Source organism: Salmo trutta, chromosome 28 (assembly GCF_901001165.1).
Source record: "Salmo trutta chromosome 28, fSalTru1.1, whole genome shotgun sequence".
Taxonomy (NCBI): Eukaryota; Metazoa; Chordata; class Actinopteri; order Salmoniformes; family Salmonidae; genus Salmo; species Salmo trutta.
In genome coordinates this window covers 10335990-10354389 of record NC_042984.1, presented here as the reverse complement: position 1 = coordinate 10354389, position 18400 = coordinate 10335990, and the positions used below count along the sequence as shown (strand labels likewise).

Below are 18400 nucleotides of genomic sequence, written 5' to 3'. Positions count from 1 at the left end.
TTTGTCCACCCTAAAGAGAACCATCATTCACAGTAGAGAAAAGGACAAATGTTCACTAACAGGGAGTTAAACACATTTGTGCCCAACATTTTTGAGAAATAAGCTTTTTGTTCGTATGGAAAATATCTGGGATCTTTTATTTCAGCTCATGAAACCAACACTTTACATGTTGTGTTTATATTTTTGTTCAGTATACATTGACCGTGTTTCCATCCACAGTTTATGCAAGTAAAGTCATAACGTATAAAAGAAAATCTAAACTCCATTGCACCTGTTTTTTCCAGCTGGGACAGAGAGGAAGAGGGTCTAAGCTTGTCGCCTGCATTCCCACCTTTAGGCAGGGACAGGAACATGGTCATTATATACAGATCTCTGGACAGATACACTTTTACGCCTGCTATGTTAGGTTAAATACATACAGATCGCATGAGAGAGGAATGTATACAACGACCAGAGGGACAGACACGTACTGAAAGTATGCCTCATCTACTTTGAAGAACTAGTAAAATGATTGTCAGACAGCTCTGCAGTATACGCTGGCAGGCTAGCTAAATAGGATGACTACACACAGTACAGTATGGGGACATGACAGAGACAATGGAATATCTTCAATGTTTTGGCCATTTAATATTCTCTATTTTTGGCTTTGGAATTTCCATTAAAAAGCTCTAAAATCATTGTAATGTCATTTCATAATGCATTTAATGTTTTTTTTTATTATTATCCAAACCAATTTTTATTTTTTTAATCAAACCGAAACAACCTCAAAAAACACTAATCGCTCAGCACTATGTAAAAGCAAAAAAATATATATTGTATTTATCACAGATTTCAAAGGGCCATCTGCTATTTTCTGCAAAATCCTCTAGAAGGCAGAATTAAAAAGATATACTTGATACCAAATAGGACTGTGATTCAGGTTTTCCTCTCAAAATGTATAGAAAAACAACTAAATTGGATGCTCTAAGTCTACAACAATGCTTAGACCACATCAGGGACCATTTTCAATGGTCTGGGAAAAACCTAAGATCTTGTGTTTGGGAAGAGTAGTTTCTGTAGCGCACTTGTGATGGTGTTTTTGAAACAAGTGGGCACTGGCTTGAGACAAATAATCATGGTTCTACCCGGCCTTTCCATCTACCCCAAAACAGGCTGTAATGGCTACACGAAGTGGTAGACACATTGGCCCTATGCGTACTGCACACAGAAGGGATCGACATTCAGGTACATTTACCAGTGGCACACCGGGCCAGTGCCAACTGAAAGCTACTGGCCCAAATGAAGAAAATACTGACCCGGGTCAAGATCTGACTGGAAAGCGACTGATATGTGCATCATTTCAATAGCAGGTGATTTTCATCTTTCATTTGCAGGCCGAGCAAGTAGCCTATACAGGGTTCATACAGACATTGGTAAGTCTCGCCATTTGAGATGTTGAAGAGTTATTGAAAGGTTACTGTATCATGTTTATAAACGAGAAACCAAGTTGATGGACAACACATGGTTTTACAGCGACTAACGCAATACCCTTCAATGGAAATGGCAGGAAACAAACGAAAGCACCTACATCTCTCAAAAAACTGGTCAGAAATGAAATCACAGAATAATTATATTGGAGCAGTAGAACTTCAAGACTTTTCAAGGCCCATAGCCTAGAGGAAATGTCTGATTTTCAAGGCCCATAGCCTAGAGGTAATGTCTGATTTTCAAGGCCCATAGCCTAGAGGTAATGTCTGATTTTCAAGGCCCATAGCCTAGAGGAAATGTCTGATTTTCAAGGCAGGCTATTCCATGATGACGGAATTGCGCATCGTAAATATTCAACCTAGACTTTGAACTTTTTAAATATCTGTTTTGCATACCCATTATTTTCTTAGCATTTACTGGTAGATATAACTTGGAACATGTTTCTTACCACTGTCGGTCTTACCTCCACCCAACAACCATCTGTTAGAGGCCCCCCTCGTGATAGCGAAGAGACAAATATGACCTTTTAAAGTTAATTTCCTGCAATTCTGCACATTTTGCCATGTGGCGTAGTGATAATGTTGCCATTTCAAGCAAGTTTGCTGCAATTCTACACATTTTGCCATGGGGCAGCGTGAAGAAAATGCAGTTTTACAGCACATTTCCTGCAATTCTACACATTTTACCAGAGGGTGGAGGAAAATGTTTTTAATATCATAACAGATGATGAAATGGGCCTAACCCAGGTGGGTAATTTGACCATGCTTACTATCAATGTAGCTAGCTGGCCGCTAGACTAACTTACCAATCAAAATAAATTGCTGACATGGGCTAATTGAGTGACTGCTGATGCACAACCACATTGCACCTTGTGTATTTTATTACTGTATTTTATTACTGTATTCTATTACTGTATTCTATTACTGTCAACAGTAAGTTGAGACCCCGACTGAGTTCCTTTTTGTGAAATTGGCTTCAGAAATTGGCTTCAGAAATTGGCTTCAGCTTCAGGAATCTTTTTTTCATCAAGATTAAAAAAGGCATTGTTAAAATATTATTTTCATTGGCCGAAGCGGGCCACTGACGGGGATGATTGACTGGTCTGGAGGGTTTCCAAACCTCCCTGTATGTGGAACCCTGACACACACACACACACACACACACACACACACACACACACACACACACACACACACAGGCATTCCTGTGCCGTTGTTGCCTCTTAAGAAAGGTGGTTTATTTACATTACTGTTTGAATAAATCATGATGGTCGCAGTATCAAACCCTGAGTCTTGGCACAAAACAAGTCACATAAGATGCACTCTTGCCTGAATACAACAACTGCTTGTCAATTTGATATAGGCTAGCTAGCCCATTTCAATATGGTCTGAATTGGTGCAAGCTTTACTGTATAGCCTATGAACTCACAACAAGTGCTTGTTCCAAAAAGCTCTACTGTAAAAATACACTGACAAAAAGTGCTTGTTCCAACCAACATCTGGTACAAGAGTTAACAAGGCCCACAGTATCATGTCCAGTTGAGTCTAAAGCCCCTAGAGAGAGTAGGGGGATGCTTGGCTGAGCTTCAAGCTGGACATAATGCATCTCTCTCAGGTTATGGCCAGAGACTTTAACCGTACCTCTACATACACACCACATAGACCTGGGTTCAAATACTATTTCAAACCTTTCAAATACTTCAAGTGTTTGCGCTAGCTTGCCTGGAGTCCCAAATGGGCTGTGTTTACAGATTTGGGACTATTCCATTGGTCCATTTAACCAGGCAAGTCATGACGTCAACTTTTATTTAAAGCCATGTCTGATACAGCAACAAAACACAAGGCTCATCAGCTGTTAGAAAACTAGAGGACGGAACGGTCTGTCAGTCACAAGCCTGTCATCTGTCTCAAGTAAAGCCCTCTATGCTCTGGCTGGCAGGAAAACATAACATGCTACTGTACTGCAGGCTCAATCCCATCCACGTTGTCCACAGTTCAGTTCAGACAACTTGACCAACGGAAGGAAGTGGAAGTTAAGGACCTTCCTTATTCTTGTTCTCCATCATGTCTTATCTACAGTGCTGTCACTAATGGTTGTAGTTGGACATCACCTGGGTTCAAATAGCATTTTAATTCTTTCAAATTATACTTTGAGGTATTGGGGTGAGGTTTGAATTTGCACTTTGGAGACTATTCCATTGGTTAGGCTACATTGCGCAAGAGAGCTCAGTCAAAAGCTCCAAGCATTAGAAAGAAAAAGAAATAGGTCTAGACTGCGACTAAAGGCTGGATGATAGCGTAGCATAGCAATGTGCTGATGTCCTTATTTCTCAGACTGTCCCCATTTCAATGCCTCTGAGGCTGAGGCTGTTTCTGTCTGTGTTTCTCTAGATCCACTAGCTCCCCTGCCTGCCTGGCTGCCTGCCTGGCTGCCTGCCTGGCTGGCTGCCTGCCTGGCTGCCTGACTGGCCAGCCTAGATTGGAAGCAACTGGCAATAATCTGGACTGGCCACCGCAGCAGTAGTTGAAGAAGTCAGTAAGTAGGTAAGGCAGGACCTCATCATATTGTTCACAAACACACACACACACACACACACACACACACACACACACACACACACACACAGACACTCAAAGACACCACACAGACACAAAGACACCACACAGACACAAAGACACCACACAGACACAAAGACACCACACAGACACCACACAGAGACACAGACACCTCCACACAGAGACACAGACACCACACAGAGACACCTCCACACAGAGACACAGACACCACACAGAGACACAGACACCACACAGAGACACAGAGAGACAGACACCACACAGAGACACAGACACCACACAGAGACACAGACACCACACAGAGACACAGACACCACACAGAGACAGACACCACAGAGACACAGACACCACACAGAGACAGAGACACAGACACCACACAGAGACACAGACACCACACAGAGACACAGATACCACACAGAGAGACAGACACCACACAGACACCACACAGAGACACAGACACCACACAGAGAAACAGACACCACACAGACACCACACAGAGACACAGACACCACACAGAGACACAGACACCACACAGAGACACAGACACCACACAGAGACAGAGACACAGACACCACACAGAGACACAGACACCACACAGAGACACAGACACCACACAGGCACCACACAGAGACACAGACACCACACAGAGACAGAGACACAGACACCACACAGAGACACAGACACCACACAGAGACACAGACACCACACAGAGACACAGACACCACACAGAGACACAGACACCACACAGACACCACACAGAGACACAGACACCACACAGAGACAGAGACACAGACACCACACAGAGACAGACACCACACAGAGACACAGACACCACACAGAGACAGAGACAGACACCACACAGAGACACAGACACCACACAGACACACAGATACCACACAGAGACACAGACACCACACAGAGACACAGACACCACACAGACACCACACAGAGACACAGACACCACACAGACACCACACAGAGACACAGACACCACACAGAGACACAGACACCACAGAGACACAGACACCACACAGAGACAGAGACACAGACACCACACAGAGACACAGACACCACACAGAGACACAGATACCACACAGAGAGACAGACACCACACAGAGACACAGACACCACACAGAGACACAGACACCACACAGAGAAACAGACACCACACAGACACCACACAGAGACACAGACACCACACAGAGACAGACACCACACAGAGACACAGACACCACACAGAGACACAGACACCACACAGAGACACAGACACCACACAGAGACACAGACACCACACAGAGACAGAGACACAGACACCACACAGAGACACAGACACCACACAGAGAAACAAACACCACACAGAGACACAGAGACACAGAGACACAGACACCACACAGAGACAGACACAGACACCACACAGAGACACAGACACCACACAGAGACACAGACACCACACAGAGACACAGACACCACACAGAGACACAGACACCACACAGAGAGACAGACACCACACAGACACACAGACACCACACAGACACCACACAGACACCACACAGAGACCACAGAGAGACACAGATACCACACAGAGACACAGATACCACACAGAGACACAGACACCACACAGAGACACAGAGACACAGACACCACACAGAGACACAGACACCACACAGAGACAGACACCACACAGATACCACACAGAGACAGAGACACCACACAGACACCATACAGACACCACACAGAGACACAGAGACACAGACACCACACACATGGCAGCAGAGCTCCTGTGCTTCTAGTTTCAGAAGATGTTAAAAAGAGAAAATGCAGAAAACTGTTTCCTATGGAACAATATGAAAGCAGCAACTGACAAACACCAGATTCAAATATCAACCGACCTCTGTCATTGGCCTGCCTTAGCATCCCAAAACACCAACAATAAAGTATCATTCCTGAGTCAACTCAATGAACCCTTGCTGACGAAGGCAAATACCTCAACAAGCAGAAAATAAGCCTAATGCTTCTGTAAACCATGAGAAATAAAGTTGGGACATTTCTTCACCATCAAGTAGGAGAAACAACTCTTAGCTAGGCCAGGTCAGTCACGCCTAGTCATTCCTGGTTAAACACTAACAAACACAACACAGGGGCTTTGAACACACAGACACACATAATCTTCCCAACTATGCCTGACCCCTCCCTCCCTCCCTTCCTTCCTTCCTTCCTATAAGATCCGCTCATGCCACTGCAGCACACCATGGCTAGGTTACAAATGGCACCCTATATAGCGCATTACCCTGGTCAAAAGCAGAGCACTATAGGCTAAAGGGGAATATGGTGCCATTTTGGGACACAACCAAAGAGTCTAGTTGAATGGCCTACTAACTGCCACCATGGCTGTGACCAGCTGAATGAGGCTCATTGTCCTCACTGGTCACTGGGGGCTTCACACACAACTGGCTTGTTATTTAAGAGGACGCTTGGCTCCGTTCTCCTCTAAACAACCCAACAGGCATTTCCGCTCTGGTGCGGCTCTGTGGTGGTGGAGGTGTTTGTTATGACCGAGGGCAGGCAGGTTGGGGGACAAAATACGGTTCTGTGTAACCACATTTCCATCTAAAGTCATACAGTATTTTAAAAAATCACACCAGCTGTGACAGAAACAGGAAGTTAGGGTACAATTTTATAAAATGCAGACGGGTCATTTAATCATTCAACATGGTGGGATCTTTTAGTGTTGGTAAAATGAATTATGTGAGAAATGGAAATGCTTTTAATGAGCAAGTGGAAATGTGGAAATGCTTTTAATGAGCAAATATTGATTTAATAACCATCATATGGAAGTCAACTTGAAGTCACGTGATGGTGTGTGGTCCTCCCACACGACTCGGGAAAGCATGCAGTTTATTATGCTACAGATGAAATAAGTTCTGATGAACCTCACAGGGTGGTGAAAGTTGATGCTCCTTTCCAATAAATATCTAGGGTCTGATTCTGGTGACATGATGATCAATGCTTGACTGCTGTTTGATAAATAAACCTATTCTCACTCTTATCCATAATAATGCCATTATGTAGACTAGCCTACCCGCACGGTCTTCCTGCACCACATCTGCGAGACGTTGGCTAGAGATCACATGACAAGACCAGAGTAGAAACATTTGCTGTTTAACAGAACAGTTTTTGTAACAGAACAATCAGTAGAGTTAAATGCACTGGAAACACATTGACCTTTCGGGACATGGAACATAGGTCATGACTAGAATCCAATATATACATATGAAGTGGGTAAAACAGTATGTAAACATTATTAAGGTGACCAGTGTCTAGGTACATAGGCACCAGGGGTGCGTTTGTTATGTTGTGTGTGGCAGTTTGTTCTGAATGGCACGTTTCCCAGTGCGCACCATTCTTTAAAAGCCTTTTGAGGTACGTTTCCTCTGATTTGGTGAGTGTGGCCATTTAAAAAAATGTACAAATGTAAAATAATTTGCAGCACACCATACAACAATCAATCAACAGGCAGTCATAACCACACAGTTCTTCAACTGGCCGTTCAGGACAGTACTGTTACTGTTTCATTAAACGCTTAACACCGCTCCATCCTACTTAACGCATCCCAGGGCCAAACAATGATGTTATAGTGCAGCTGTTGGAGAGTGAGGGAGGGATGGGGGCCTGTGCCACATGTGGCCCCACACACAACAAACACTTCCCCGCCACAACTAAGACACACAGCTCCAGCTCATATTGAGTGTGCCTAAGCAAATGAAGAAGCCTACATCATTAGGGTGTTAAAAGGTTACTCTCTCAGATCAAGCCGTGCAGAGGGCCGAATGATATCACATCCTGTCCTACGGCAAGTTGACTCATAGCAACATTTTAAATCCTAGAGACAACAGGTGAATGTACTGTATGATAGGTGACTTGTATCAGTACTGACGTTTCATCACAATGACTGTCAAATCAAAATAAAGTCATATTGGTTACATACACATGTTTATCAGATGTTACTGTGAGGGAAAGGAAAGGTTTGTGCTTCTAGTTCCGACAGTGCAGTAATATCTAACAACTACCTAATACACACAAATCTAAGTAAAGGAATTGAATAAGAATATATACATATGTGGCTGTCATCTACCATTCTGCAGTCACAAACCCACACAGTGAGAAGAAGCAGGTTGTGCAATGCAGAATTACTCACTGAAACCCCCACATTCCGTTAACACAGTTAATACAGCCACTGACTGGTAATGTTACCGCATACTGGTTCTAGACACCCCCTAAAAGATTTAGATGCACTATTGTAAAGTGGTTGTTCCACTGGATATCATAAAGGTGAATGCACCAATTTGTAAGTCGCTCTGGATAAGAGCGTCTGCTAAATGACTTAAATGTAATGTAAATGTAAAGAAGATACACGGATTACCAAATTTAGCAGATGAGAAGATACACGATTACCAAATTTAGCAGATGAGAAGATACACGGATTACCAAATTTAGCAGATGAGAAGATACACGATTACCAAATTTAGCAGATGAGAAGATACACGGATTACCAAATTTAGCAGATGAGAAGATACACGGATTACCAAATTTAGCAGATGAGAAGATACACGATTACCAAATTTAGCAGATGAGAAGATACACGATTACCAAATTTAGCAGATGAGAAGATACACGGATTACCAAATTTAGCAGATGAGAAGATACACGATTACCAAATTTAGCAGATGAGAAGATACACGATTACCAAATTTAGCAGATGAGAAGATACACGATTACCAAATTTAGCAGATGAGAAGATACACGATTACCAAATTTAGCAGATGAGAAGATACACGATTACCAAATTTAGCAGATGAGAAGATACACGATTACCAAATTTAGCAGATGAGAAGATACACGGATTACCAAATTTAGCAGATGAGAAGATACACAATTACCAAATTTAGCAGATGAGAAGATACACGATTACCAAATTTAGCAGATGAGAAGATACACGGATTACCAAATTTAGCAGATGAGAAGATACACAATTACCAAATTTAGCAGATGAGAAGATACACGGATTACCAAATTTAGCAGATGATTTTGACAAGTGTGGTTTTGATATTCAATCATGGATATGTAACAGAATACAGATTAATCAATGACTTTACATATAGAACAGCTATGAACTGATTGATTTGAATGATTAAACAGACTAGTATGAGATCGTCAGACAAGAGAACCGAACCATTCTCTGTCTGTCAATGCAATGCTAACAGAAAAGGGTTGCTAGCTGGCTAGCCATCCAGACATTACTGGCTGAATATGATTATGTGTCTATATTAGCTTCAAATGTTGCTATTCACCTTGTACACTAAGATAAACATAATGCATAGTGCTAATTTGATCGTTACCGGTGTGGGTTAGCTAGCAAGCTACATGGTGTGCATTTGAATTCAGTCCCCTGCGTTAGATGCATCACCCTCCTTACCTTCCGATAGCTCCAATTCCAACTCCGCCAAATGGTCTCGAACCTCTTTTGGTATACCGGAGAAATCCACGCCACGGTCCGCCATGACGTAAAAACAATACAACAAAGTGTGCTTTAAGTAAAAACGAAATCTCTTCTATTTCAAAATACTGTCTTCAAAACACGAAATATGTATTTGAATTGAAGTGCCGATGCATCGCGCCGACTGCTCCCTCCGCCGTAACAGGGAGAATTCACCAATGATAAATAATGAACGGTCAGGCCGTCTGTACTCTAATCTCACTAGCGGCATGGCAAATTACTGCACCCGAAACATGCTCTGTCGACACATACAGCTTGTCCTCCCTCTCGTGTTGATCTGGAGATGTTACAACTGTGTACAATAAAACGGATTATACCGTAAATCCTACATTTGCACCAGTACAGTTTCATTTATAAACGTAATTGGTATGACACACTAAAGATAACCTGGGTGAGTAGTCATATACCAACGTGTGACCTCGCTGGCCTACCATCTCATATGCTTCTCAGTGTGCATCATTAGACTGTAAAAGCACCCGATATCATTGCGATCAGTCGATATCATCAGAAATCAAGCGGTATGAATCAGACAGGTGGCGCCGCCTGACCCAGTAGTTGGTCAAAATGTTCAAATCAACGTTTCAAATCGTAGTGTAGATGTACGGTCTATCGAACTGGGTCTGTATGGGGTGGTATAAAATGGACATGCCTCCAACACCAGGGGGTTTCCGACAGACTATTTTAAGGTGGCCACCCTGCTGATTCCATGGGTCACCTTAGAGAAAATATGAAAACAGTTGTCAAAAAAAAATGACTCCCTTATTCTGTTAGGAACATAATCAATTGTATTCCAGAAGTTAGCTAGTCGGGGTACATTTGGAAGGATCATTCAGGTGGCGGTGAAGGCTAAATGACGCGACGACGGACCACGCCAAGTAACCACATTAGTCTGTTTCTGAGCCAGGAAAACTCTTATCCTTCATGTTGACTATTGGCGCTCTCATTATTGTCCTCAGTAAATCGCTGATGCAGTTACAGATGGCAACGCATGGCAAGCATGCATTTAGTGATTACAAGGTAAGGACTGCACAGATTAGTTGGCCAAAGATCTTCAGTACAGGGAGGGATAGGCTACTGCAGAATTGAGAAATCATTTAAGTGACCATGTAACACACACACACACACACCGAGCTGCAGATCCTAACCTCCAGCCAAATGTATGACCATATTAGACACATATTCCCCTTAGATTACACAGATCCACAAACAAATCCAATGTTGATAAACTCCCATATCTACTGGGTGAAATACCAGTGATCCATCACAGCAGCAAGATGTGTGACCTGTTGCCACAAGAAAAGGTCAACCAGTAAATAACAAACACCATTGTAAATACAACCCATATTTATTTTCCCTTTTGTACTTCAACTATTAGCAAATCATTACAACACTATATACACAATGACATTCAAAATATCTGTAAACCTTTTGAACTTGAGTGTAATGTTTACTGCTCATTTTTGTTTATTTCACTTTTGTTTATTATCCATTTCACTTGCTTTGGCAATGTAGACATGTTTCCCATGCCAATAAAACCCATTAAATTGAGATTGAATTGAATTGAGAGAGAGAGAGAATTTGTGTTAAATTGTCCGAATCAAATATTACAGAAACGTTTGATATCCATTAAGTTATTTTGTTTAATTAAAGCTGCAGCACGTTAAGTGTTCATAGTAGTTTCACTTAGACATGCATGGAAAAGTAAAATATATTCATATAGCCTAGTACAGATATGTACAGTACAATAAGGACAATTTCAAAAATGATCAGTCCAACAATTCTTTCATGGGAGTGTGAATGAAGAAAAATGTAAATACAAAACAAATTGCAACTTTTACAATTGTCTTCATAGGTAAAATTGTTATTTCTTATACAATTCTGTTACTTGTTCACAACAACTGTTAATATTTTGAGAGGGGTAAAAAAAAAAAAAAAGATTTCCATGAAAACAATGTAACAATAAGTTAAGTTGATTTGTGAGTAACAGGCAGTCCAGACAGAGCACTTTCCAGCCATAGGATTAGAATCAGGATTCCAATTCTATGGTTCCGGCGTAGTCCGTCTGATACAAACAGCAAGTCTTTTTGATAGGAAAAAACAAGACGACATTGATGTACTAAAACAAATACATTTCTATATATCTTATCATTACAACACAAAAACATAAAACAGAAGAAGCGTTTGTCATGCCAGAGTATTGTTATATCGTCCTCGAGACAATAGCACGCAATTAAGAAAATACTGGAGGAAATTGTTTTGTTGCTGAGAAGAACAAAGTGCCAATGACAATTAACTGACATGAAAGCTAAATAAAGTTTTGTTTTTTCCATTTCATATGAACAATCGTCTATTTATAAAAGGGACAGCTAGCTAGTGCCAGCTCAGAGTACTACACAACGCCTGACAGGGCCACCATTGGTACGGTCACTGTAGGGTCGCATACCAAATCGCACCCTATTCCCTATATAGTACAGAGCCCTGGTCAAAAGTAGTGTATTAAAATGGGGAATAGGGTTTACCATTGGGACTGTAGTAGAATGACAAAGCGGTTCAGTCATGTGAGATGTGTCAGTAGTTACTGAGCAGCTTGTTGGGCCGGTTTCCTGAACACAGATTGAATCTAGCTCTGGACTAAGAAGTACCTTCAATTGAGAATCTCCATTGAACATGTGTTTTAGTGTAGAACTAGGCTTAATCTGGATCCAGAAACAATCCCATTATGTAAAACATACATTATCAAGACAAAAGAAATAGCAAACGTTTGATGTTACTGAAAGAGAACCTGTATTCAGGACAAACTAAAGTTGACACAAAAACAAAAAAAAGAAAACAAATAATTAACGATAAACCTGCATATTTTAGTGCATTTAAACATGCGTTTATGTTTTTGGGAACTGATACCCTAGTTATTTCTGCAGGATTAAACACTGCAAATGGTTACAAATACATTAGATAGACGGTGGGGGAAGTTCTATACAAATACAAAACAACAAGATTAGTCACTTGTTTAGGTGGTTTGTTTTCCTAAAAACAAAATGTCTAAAACTAAAATAGGGTGGAGATCCCTGAACAATTTAAACTGTTCTGAGACTGCCATAGGAGTTCTGAAAGAATGTCCCTCAAAGTTCCATGTTCCATTTCCCATCCTTGTGAGAGAAGGTGAAGGTGAAATTACTCCACTAGATGGCAGTGCACAACAATGATAATGTGGTGAGATGGCATGGTGACATTTTACTCCTGATTTTTTAAGGCATCTACAATACGAAACATTCTCACCATGTAAAAAAGCTAATCAGTTGTTACCCATTGCTAATGGCTTTTCATTTCAGAAACATTTTTTTTTCTTCCTAAGGCAGACCCATAAGGTTTTTTCATGCAACCCAATCTGAGGAGGATGTCAGAGACACGGAAGTGATTTTTTTAAGGTAAAATCGTTTTCAAACACAGTGTGTGTCTGAGTCCAGATGTGTCAGTGCTGTTTGTAAAAACACACACATACACGCTCGGCTAAAGAGCAACATGGCTTTGTTTTGGATAGAGTCATTAATAAAGAACAGCCAGGTTTGTGTTCATTAGTGCACTCAATGGAAAACGTTTCATAACGTTTTGCAACAGCAAACGAAAATGAGCACGTGCCTTGTTGTTTCAGTCCGTTTTGTCCTGTTTGGTACCTAATGAACACGACCCGGGAGACTTAAGAGCAGCCCATCACGCTCCACAAAGCAGCAAGGATGAAGCACTAAAAGTACCACCCCGAGAAGGTTCAGAAAACAGACGAGGGTGACAAAGGACAGTTAGAAAAAGCTTTCTATCAGATAAGATTTCATAAAAGATGGTAATGACATACATTTAGAAACAAATAAATACAAAAATAGCTTGGGAGAGAGGAAATGGTTTGACAGAGGGGAGGGGGTTGGATTTGTTTAGTCAAATGCAGTCCCGATGAAAAGCCTTTCTTTGAAAAACACTTAAGTGTATAAATCATTTGTAAATGAGTGTACACTAAATACATTCTTTTTTAGCTTTCCGTTTCTGTCACACAGAAGATCATTTGGTTCTCTATGGCCCAAGCTACACATAGCAATGTGCCGATAAAGTTGTAAAAGAAAGCTGCACAGGAATACAACAGACGCTAATATAAAAAGTCAAATGCTACCAAACCAGATCTTGTTTTATCAGACCTTGAATCAACAAACTGCTTGATGTACATACATATACACACACCCCACACACACACACTTTATAAAATGTATCATACAGGGCTAAAAATGAGGTCAAGCTTTTTCATGAACAACTGCGACAGATCCTCGAAATGAAATCGCTTACAAAACTGCTAGGGATTCAACAGACCAAATTGAAAATATTTTAGCGTATACAAAACTATTGCATCTATGGAGTTGGAGCTTCAATAACTAAAACCCATTTTTGTGTGTGAATAAAACGTGTCAACATGTGCAGGAGAGCAAGGCCACAACCCCCTGTTACAATAGTATGGACCCCTGCAGTGATCAGGGCTTTGGTATATCACTTGATAAACAACAAACATGAATCAATTCAATGGTTACGCTGAGTATATGTGTCTGGTATGTGTGTGTTACCGTCTATTAGAGTCTAAGTGTCCGAGTTCATCACAATGACAGTTACGACACTCGGGACGATGCTATGCAGTCCTACAGTCCAGTGAAGTTCATAAGGGCTTGAGGGTGGCTTGAGGGTGGCTTGAGGGTGGCTTGAGGGTGGCTTGAGGGTGGCTTGAGGGTAGCTTGAGGGTAGCTTGAGGGTAGCTTGAGGGTGGCTTGAGGGTGGCTTGAGGGTGGCTTGAGGGTGAGGCAAGGCGAGAGGGTTGTAGGGGGGATACGAGGGTGTTGAGTCCAGCCCCTGTATGTAGTCTATCTATGGCATATTGAACAGAACAAGAAGCTCTTCCTCTTCTATTGTCCCAGTCCATTCCCAGAAGGCTGTTGTTGCTGAGCTCCAGCAAGGCTCCAGGCCTGACACAAAAGTGGCTGACACAAAATGGCCACCACAACACGGGCAGAGAGTAGAGGAGGGAGGATTGTATCATGTAACAACTACTCCTCTACTCACCTGAGAAGGTTTCTTTGACTAGGAAGGCGTGACTTTTTTTGAGTTGCTCTCTTCCTCCTCAAGCCTCTCCTGTGCTCTCTTCCTGCCCGTGTAGGGTGGTGCCTGGTGCTGTGTGAGCCGTAGAGTCCCGGGCCGTGGTGTGTGATACGCTCATCTGGCAGAGTGGTGCGAATGTGTGGCCATGATGACGTGGGAGGAGGGTCCATCCCTCCCTCCATCCCTCTCTTCTCTCCTCTGCTGGTGCTGCTGACCCATCCTAGCCAGCACAGACATGGCCTCAGCAGCCGCCCGGGTACTTATGCCATTGGGGCCCGAGGAAGGAGAGGGACTGGGCAGGGTGCTGTGCTGGATGACGGGTGCTGGGGAGCCGGTGGGCTCCGACACATCTTTCATTATGCTGTCTTCTCCTACAGCACAGAGACACAAGAGTTCCACGGATGACTTTACCAGTTTACATGGTAGAAAGAACAGAGGCACCAGAAACTACAAGCTATTTCAACCACTTAACCCCCATTAATGAAGACATTTAGCATATGTACTTACTGGCTCATTGGTTCTAACGAAGCCTTTTTCTTATTCCTACCATGGTGATCTAGTGATCTGACCGAGCCACTGACTAAGTCATATAGAGATCTGATCTAGACACTGGCTAAGTCATATAGAGATCTGATCTAGACACTGGCTAAGTCATATAGAGATCTGATCTAGACACTGGCTAAGCCAAGGTAGTGATCTGAACTAGCCACTGGCTAAGCCACGGTAGTGATCTGAACTAGACACTGGCTAAGTCATATAGAGATCTGATCTAGACACTGACTAAGCCACGGTAGTGATCTGATCTAGACACTGGCTAAGCCACGGTAGTGATCTGAACTAGACACTGGCTAAGCCACTGTAGTGATCTGAACTAGACACTGGCTAAGCCACGGTATTGATCTGAACTAGCCACTGGCTAAGCCACGGTAGTGATCTGAACTAGACACTGGCTAAGCCACGGTAGTGATCTGAACTAGCCACTGGCTAAGCCACGGTAGTGATCTGAACTAACCAAAACACACTGACTATATAACGTTATACAATGCCTTGCATCCAACAGCATGAGCGGTTTCAGTGTGTTTTCTAGATGCCAGCAGCTAGCAGGCTCACCCATGCTCTTCTGTAGAGTGGTGACAGGGCAGTCCTTATGAGCCAGCAGCAGCTGTTTGAGATGAGCCACTTCGTTCCTCAGTAGAGACACCTCATTCTGAAGAGACACAGTAACACAATGAGTCAATACTATTATTATTAATAATAATTACAATAACAATGTTTTTTCACACCAATACACAAACAGAGAGGGGGTAACAATGGTCTGAAGTCACTGTTGATGAAGCAAACGAGAGTAATATATTTGATGTTTTCTTTTGGGGACTGGGACAATGCACATCAATTAACATTGCTGTAAATGTGCCAGATTTAGCAAGCTGGGTAGTTTTCATCTGTAGTCCCTGGGCAGATGGATAAAAACATTTAAGAAAGCGGCATGGTATGCTCATCTCCAACGTATGGGGCAGGAATAAAGCATTGGGGACTGAATAGCAGCATTAAACTGTGTGTAATAAAGCATTGGGGACTGAATAGCAGCATTAAACTGTGTGTAATAAAGCATTGGGGACTGAATAGCAGCATTAAACTGTGTGTAATAAAGCATTGGGGACTGAATAGCAGCATTAAACTGTGTGTAATAAAGCATTGGGGACTGAATAGCAGCATTAAACTGTGTGTGAGCTTTCCTTTTTTTCCTCTGACATGACTGTTTACATCATAGAGAAAGGCAAGGATAATGCTGAGACAGACAGACTTGTCAAACTGGTCAATAGAAATATCTCAATGAGTGGGTGGCTGAAGAAAGGAGAGATGAGAGCAGAGTAGTGTGACCTTACATTCACTCACACACACTCACCGCCAGGGAGACATTCATGGAGGAGAGCTCCTCGGCCTTCTTCTCCAGGGAGTTTACCCAGACTTTGCGTTTCTGTCGGCAGCGCGAGGCGGCTGCCCGGTTCCGCTCCAGGAAACGCTGTCGTCTATTGTCCGGGTCGTCCCCCGCTGCACGGCGCCGCCGACCACCGGTTGGCTGAGCCGGAGACACCTGGAGGGAATAGAGCCATAGAGTGAGGGTTTGAGTCATAGCAGCAGGCAGACAGGGGCTGAGACTGAGGGGAGTGGGCTAGACAGATTGAGCACAACACTAGAAGTCTCAGAACAAGACTGATAAAAAAAAGGCTTTTAGTGCCTAAATTATAATTTTACATTTTATAGCCCCTCTACTGATGTCAATGAACCACGAGTCATGAAGATCCGAGTCAAGAAGGTTTTGATAATTGTCTATTGTGGCCACAAAAGTAAGTGTCCATGTGTACTCTTTACAATTAACATACGTGTGTGTGTGTGCGTATACTCATTTCGCCTAAGTGGAGATATTTTCTACCTCACCTGTCCTCATTTGAATTCCATTATGTCACTGTCACTTGTCCACTCAAACATTGTTGTCATCTATGACCCACCAGGTTCCCTTAGAGAGTTCCTCAATGAGCGTGACACCTTGGTAAGCTAATTTCCTGACGATGGCTCACCACTCATCGTTCTGGGCAACTTCAATCTCCCGACGTCTGCCTTCGATTAATTTCTTTCCACCTCTTTCTTTCCCCTCCTTGCCTCATTTGACCTCACCAGTCCCACTCACATGGCAGGCATTACGCTCATCTTCCCCCTCCAGGTCTCTGATCACTACTTTGCTTCCTTTTCGGTCTCCCCTCCAACCCTACCCACTTAGCCCCTACACAGATGGTCACGTGTCGTTGCAATCTTAGCTCTCTCTCCCCCACTACTCTCTCCTCTTCTATCCCATCATCTCTTCCTTCTGCTAAATCCTTCTCCCTCCTGATTCTGCCTCTTTGACCCTACTGTCCTCCCTTTCCACATCCTATGACTCGCACTGTCCCCTTTCCTCCCGGTCGGCTCGGCCCTCCCCTCTGGCGCCGTGGCTGAGTGGCTCATTGTGAGCTTACAGGACAGGGCTAGGAACATGTTTTCCACCTTAATCCTCCACCCGCTCCCTCCTCCCTCTCTGCAGATGACTTTGTCAACCACTTTGAAAAGAAGGTTGACGACATCCTCTCATTGACTCAACCTATTGAGTCCACTGATCCCATTTACACAGAACTACCCTAAGCTTTGACCTCTTTCTCCAGATGAAATCCTGAGACTAGTGAGGTCCGGTCGCCTGACAACCTGCCTGCTCGACCTCATCCCTTCTCCAGACCATCAACACGTCCCTGACCACTGGCTGTTTCCCCTCTGACTTTAAAATGGCCAGAGTCGCTCCCCTCCTCAAGAAACCAACACTCGAACTCTGATGTCAAAAACTACAACCGGTATCCCTTCTTTCTTTTCTTTCCAAAACACTTGACCATGCAGTCTTTCACTATCTCTCAGAACTAACTTCTTGACCTTAACCAGTCAGGCTTCAAGATGGGTCACTCAACTGAGACTGCTCTCTTCTGTGTCACGGAGGCTCTACGCACTGCCAAAGCTGACTCACTCTCCTCCTAGATCTATACGCTGCCATCGACACCATGAACCATCAGATTCTCCTCTACACCCTCTCAGACTGCAAAGAAACTTGGCGTGACCCTGGACAAAAACCTGTCATTCTCTGCAAAAACAAAAAGCAGGG

General features: G+C 43.0%; 2 protein-coding genes across 5 annotated transcripts in view; both read right to left on the bottom strand.

The window, feature by feature from the left end:
• The window catches only part of dip2ba (disco-interacting protein 2 homolog Ba), a 103339-nt gene extending 93389 nt beyond the window's left edge, over positions 1-9950 (bottom strand). For both annotated transcript variants that reach the window (XM_029718575.1, XM_029718576.1), the window contains exon 1: positions 9514-9950. In XM_029718575.1, coding sequence (XP_029574435.1) covers positions 9514-9598 — 85 coding nt within the window. In that variant the 5' untranslated portion in view covers positions 9599-9950. The remainder of the gene's footprint in view (positions 1-9513) is intronic.
• A 970-nt stretch (positions 9951-10920) lies between these two features.
• The window catches only part of atf7a (activating transcription factor 7a), a 42398-nt gene continuing 34918 nt past the window's right edge, over positions 10921-18400 (bottom strand). For all 3 annotated transcript variants that reach the window (XM_029718572.1, XM_029718574.1, XM_029718573.1), the window contains exons 10-12: positions 16625-16813; positions 15829-15925; positions 10921-15089 (exon numbers count right to left, since the gene is read on the bottom strand). In XM_029718572.1, coding sequence (XP_029574432.1) covers positions 14833-15089; positions 15829-15925; positions 16625-16813 — 543 coding nt within the window. In that variant the 3' untranslated portion in view covers positions 10921-14832. The remainder of the gene's footprint in view (positions 15090-15828; positions 15926-16624; positions 16814-18400) is intronic.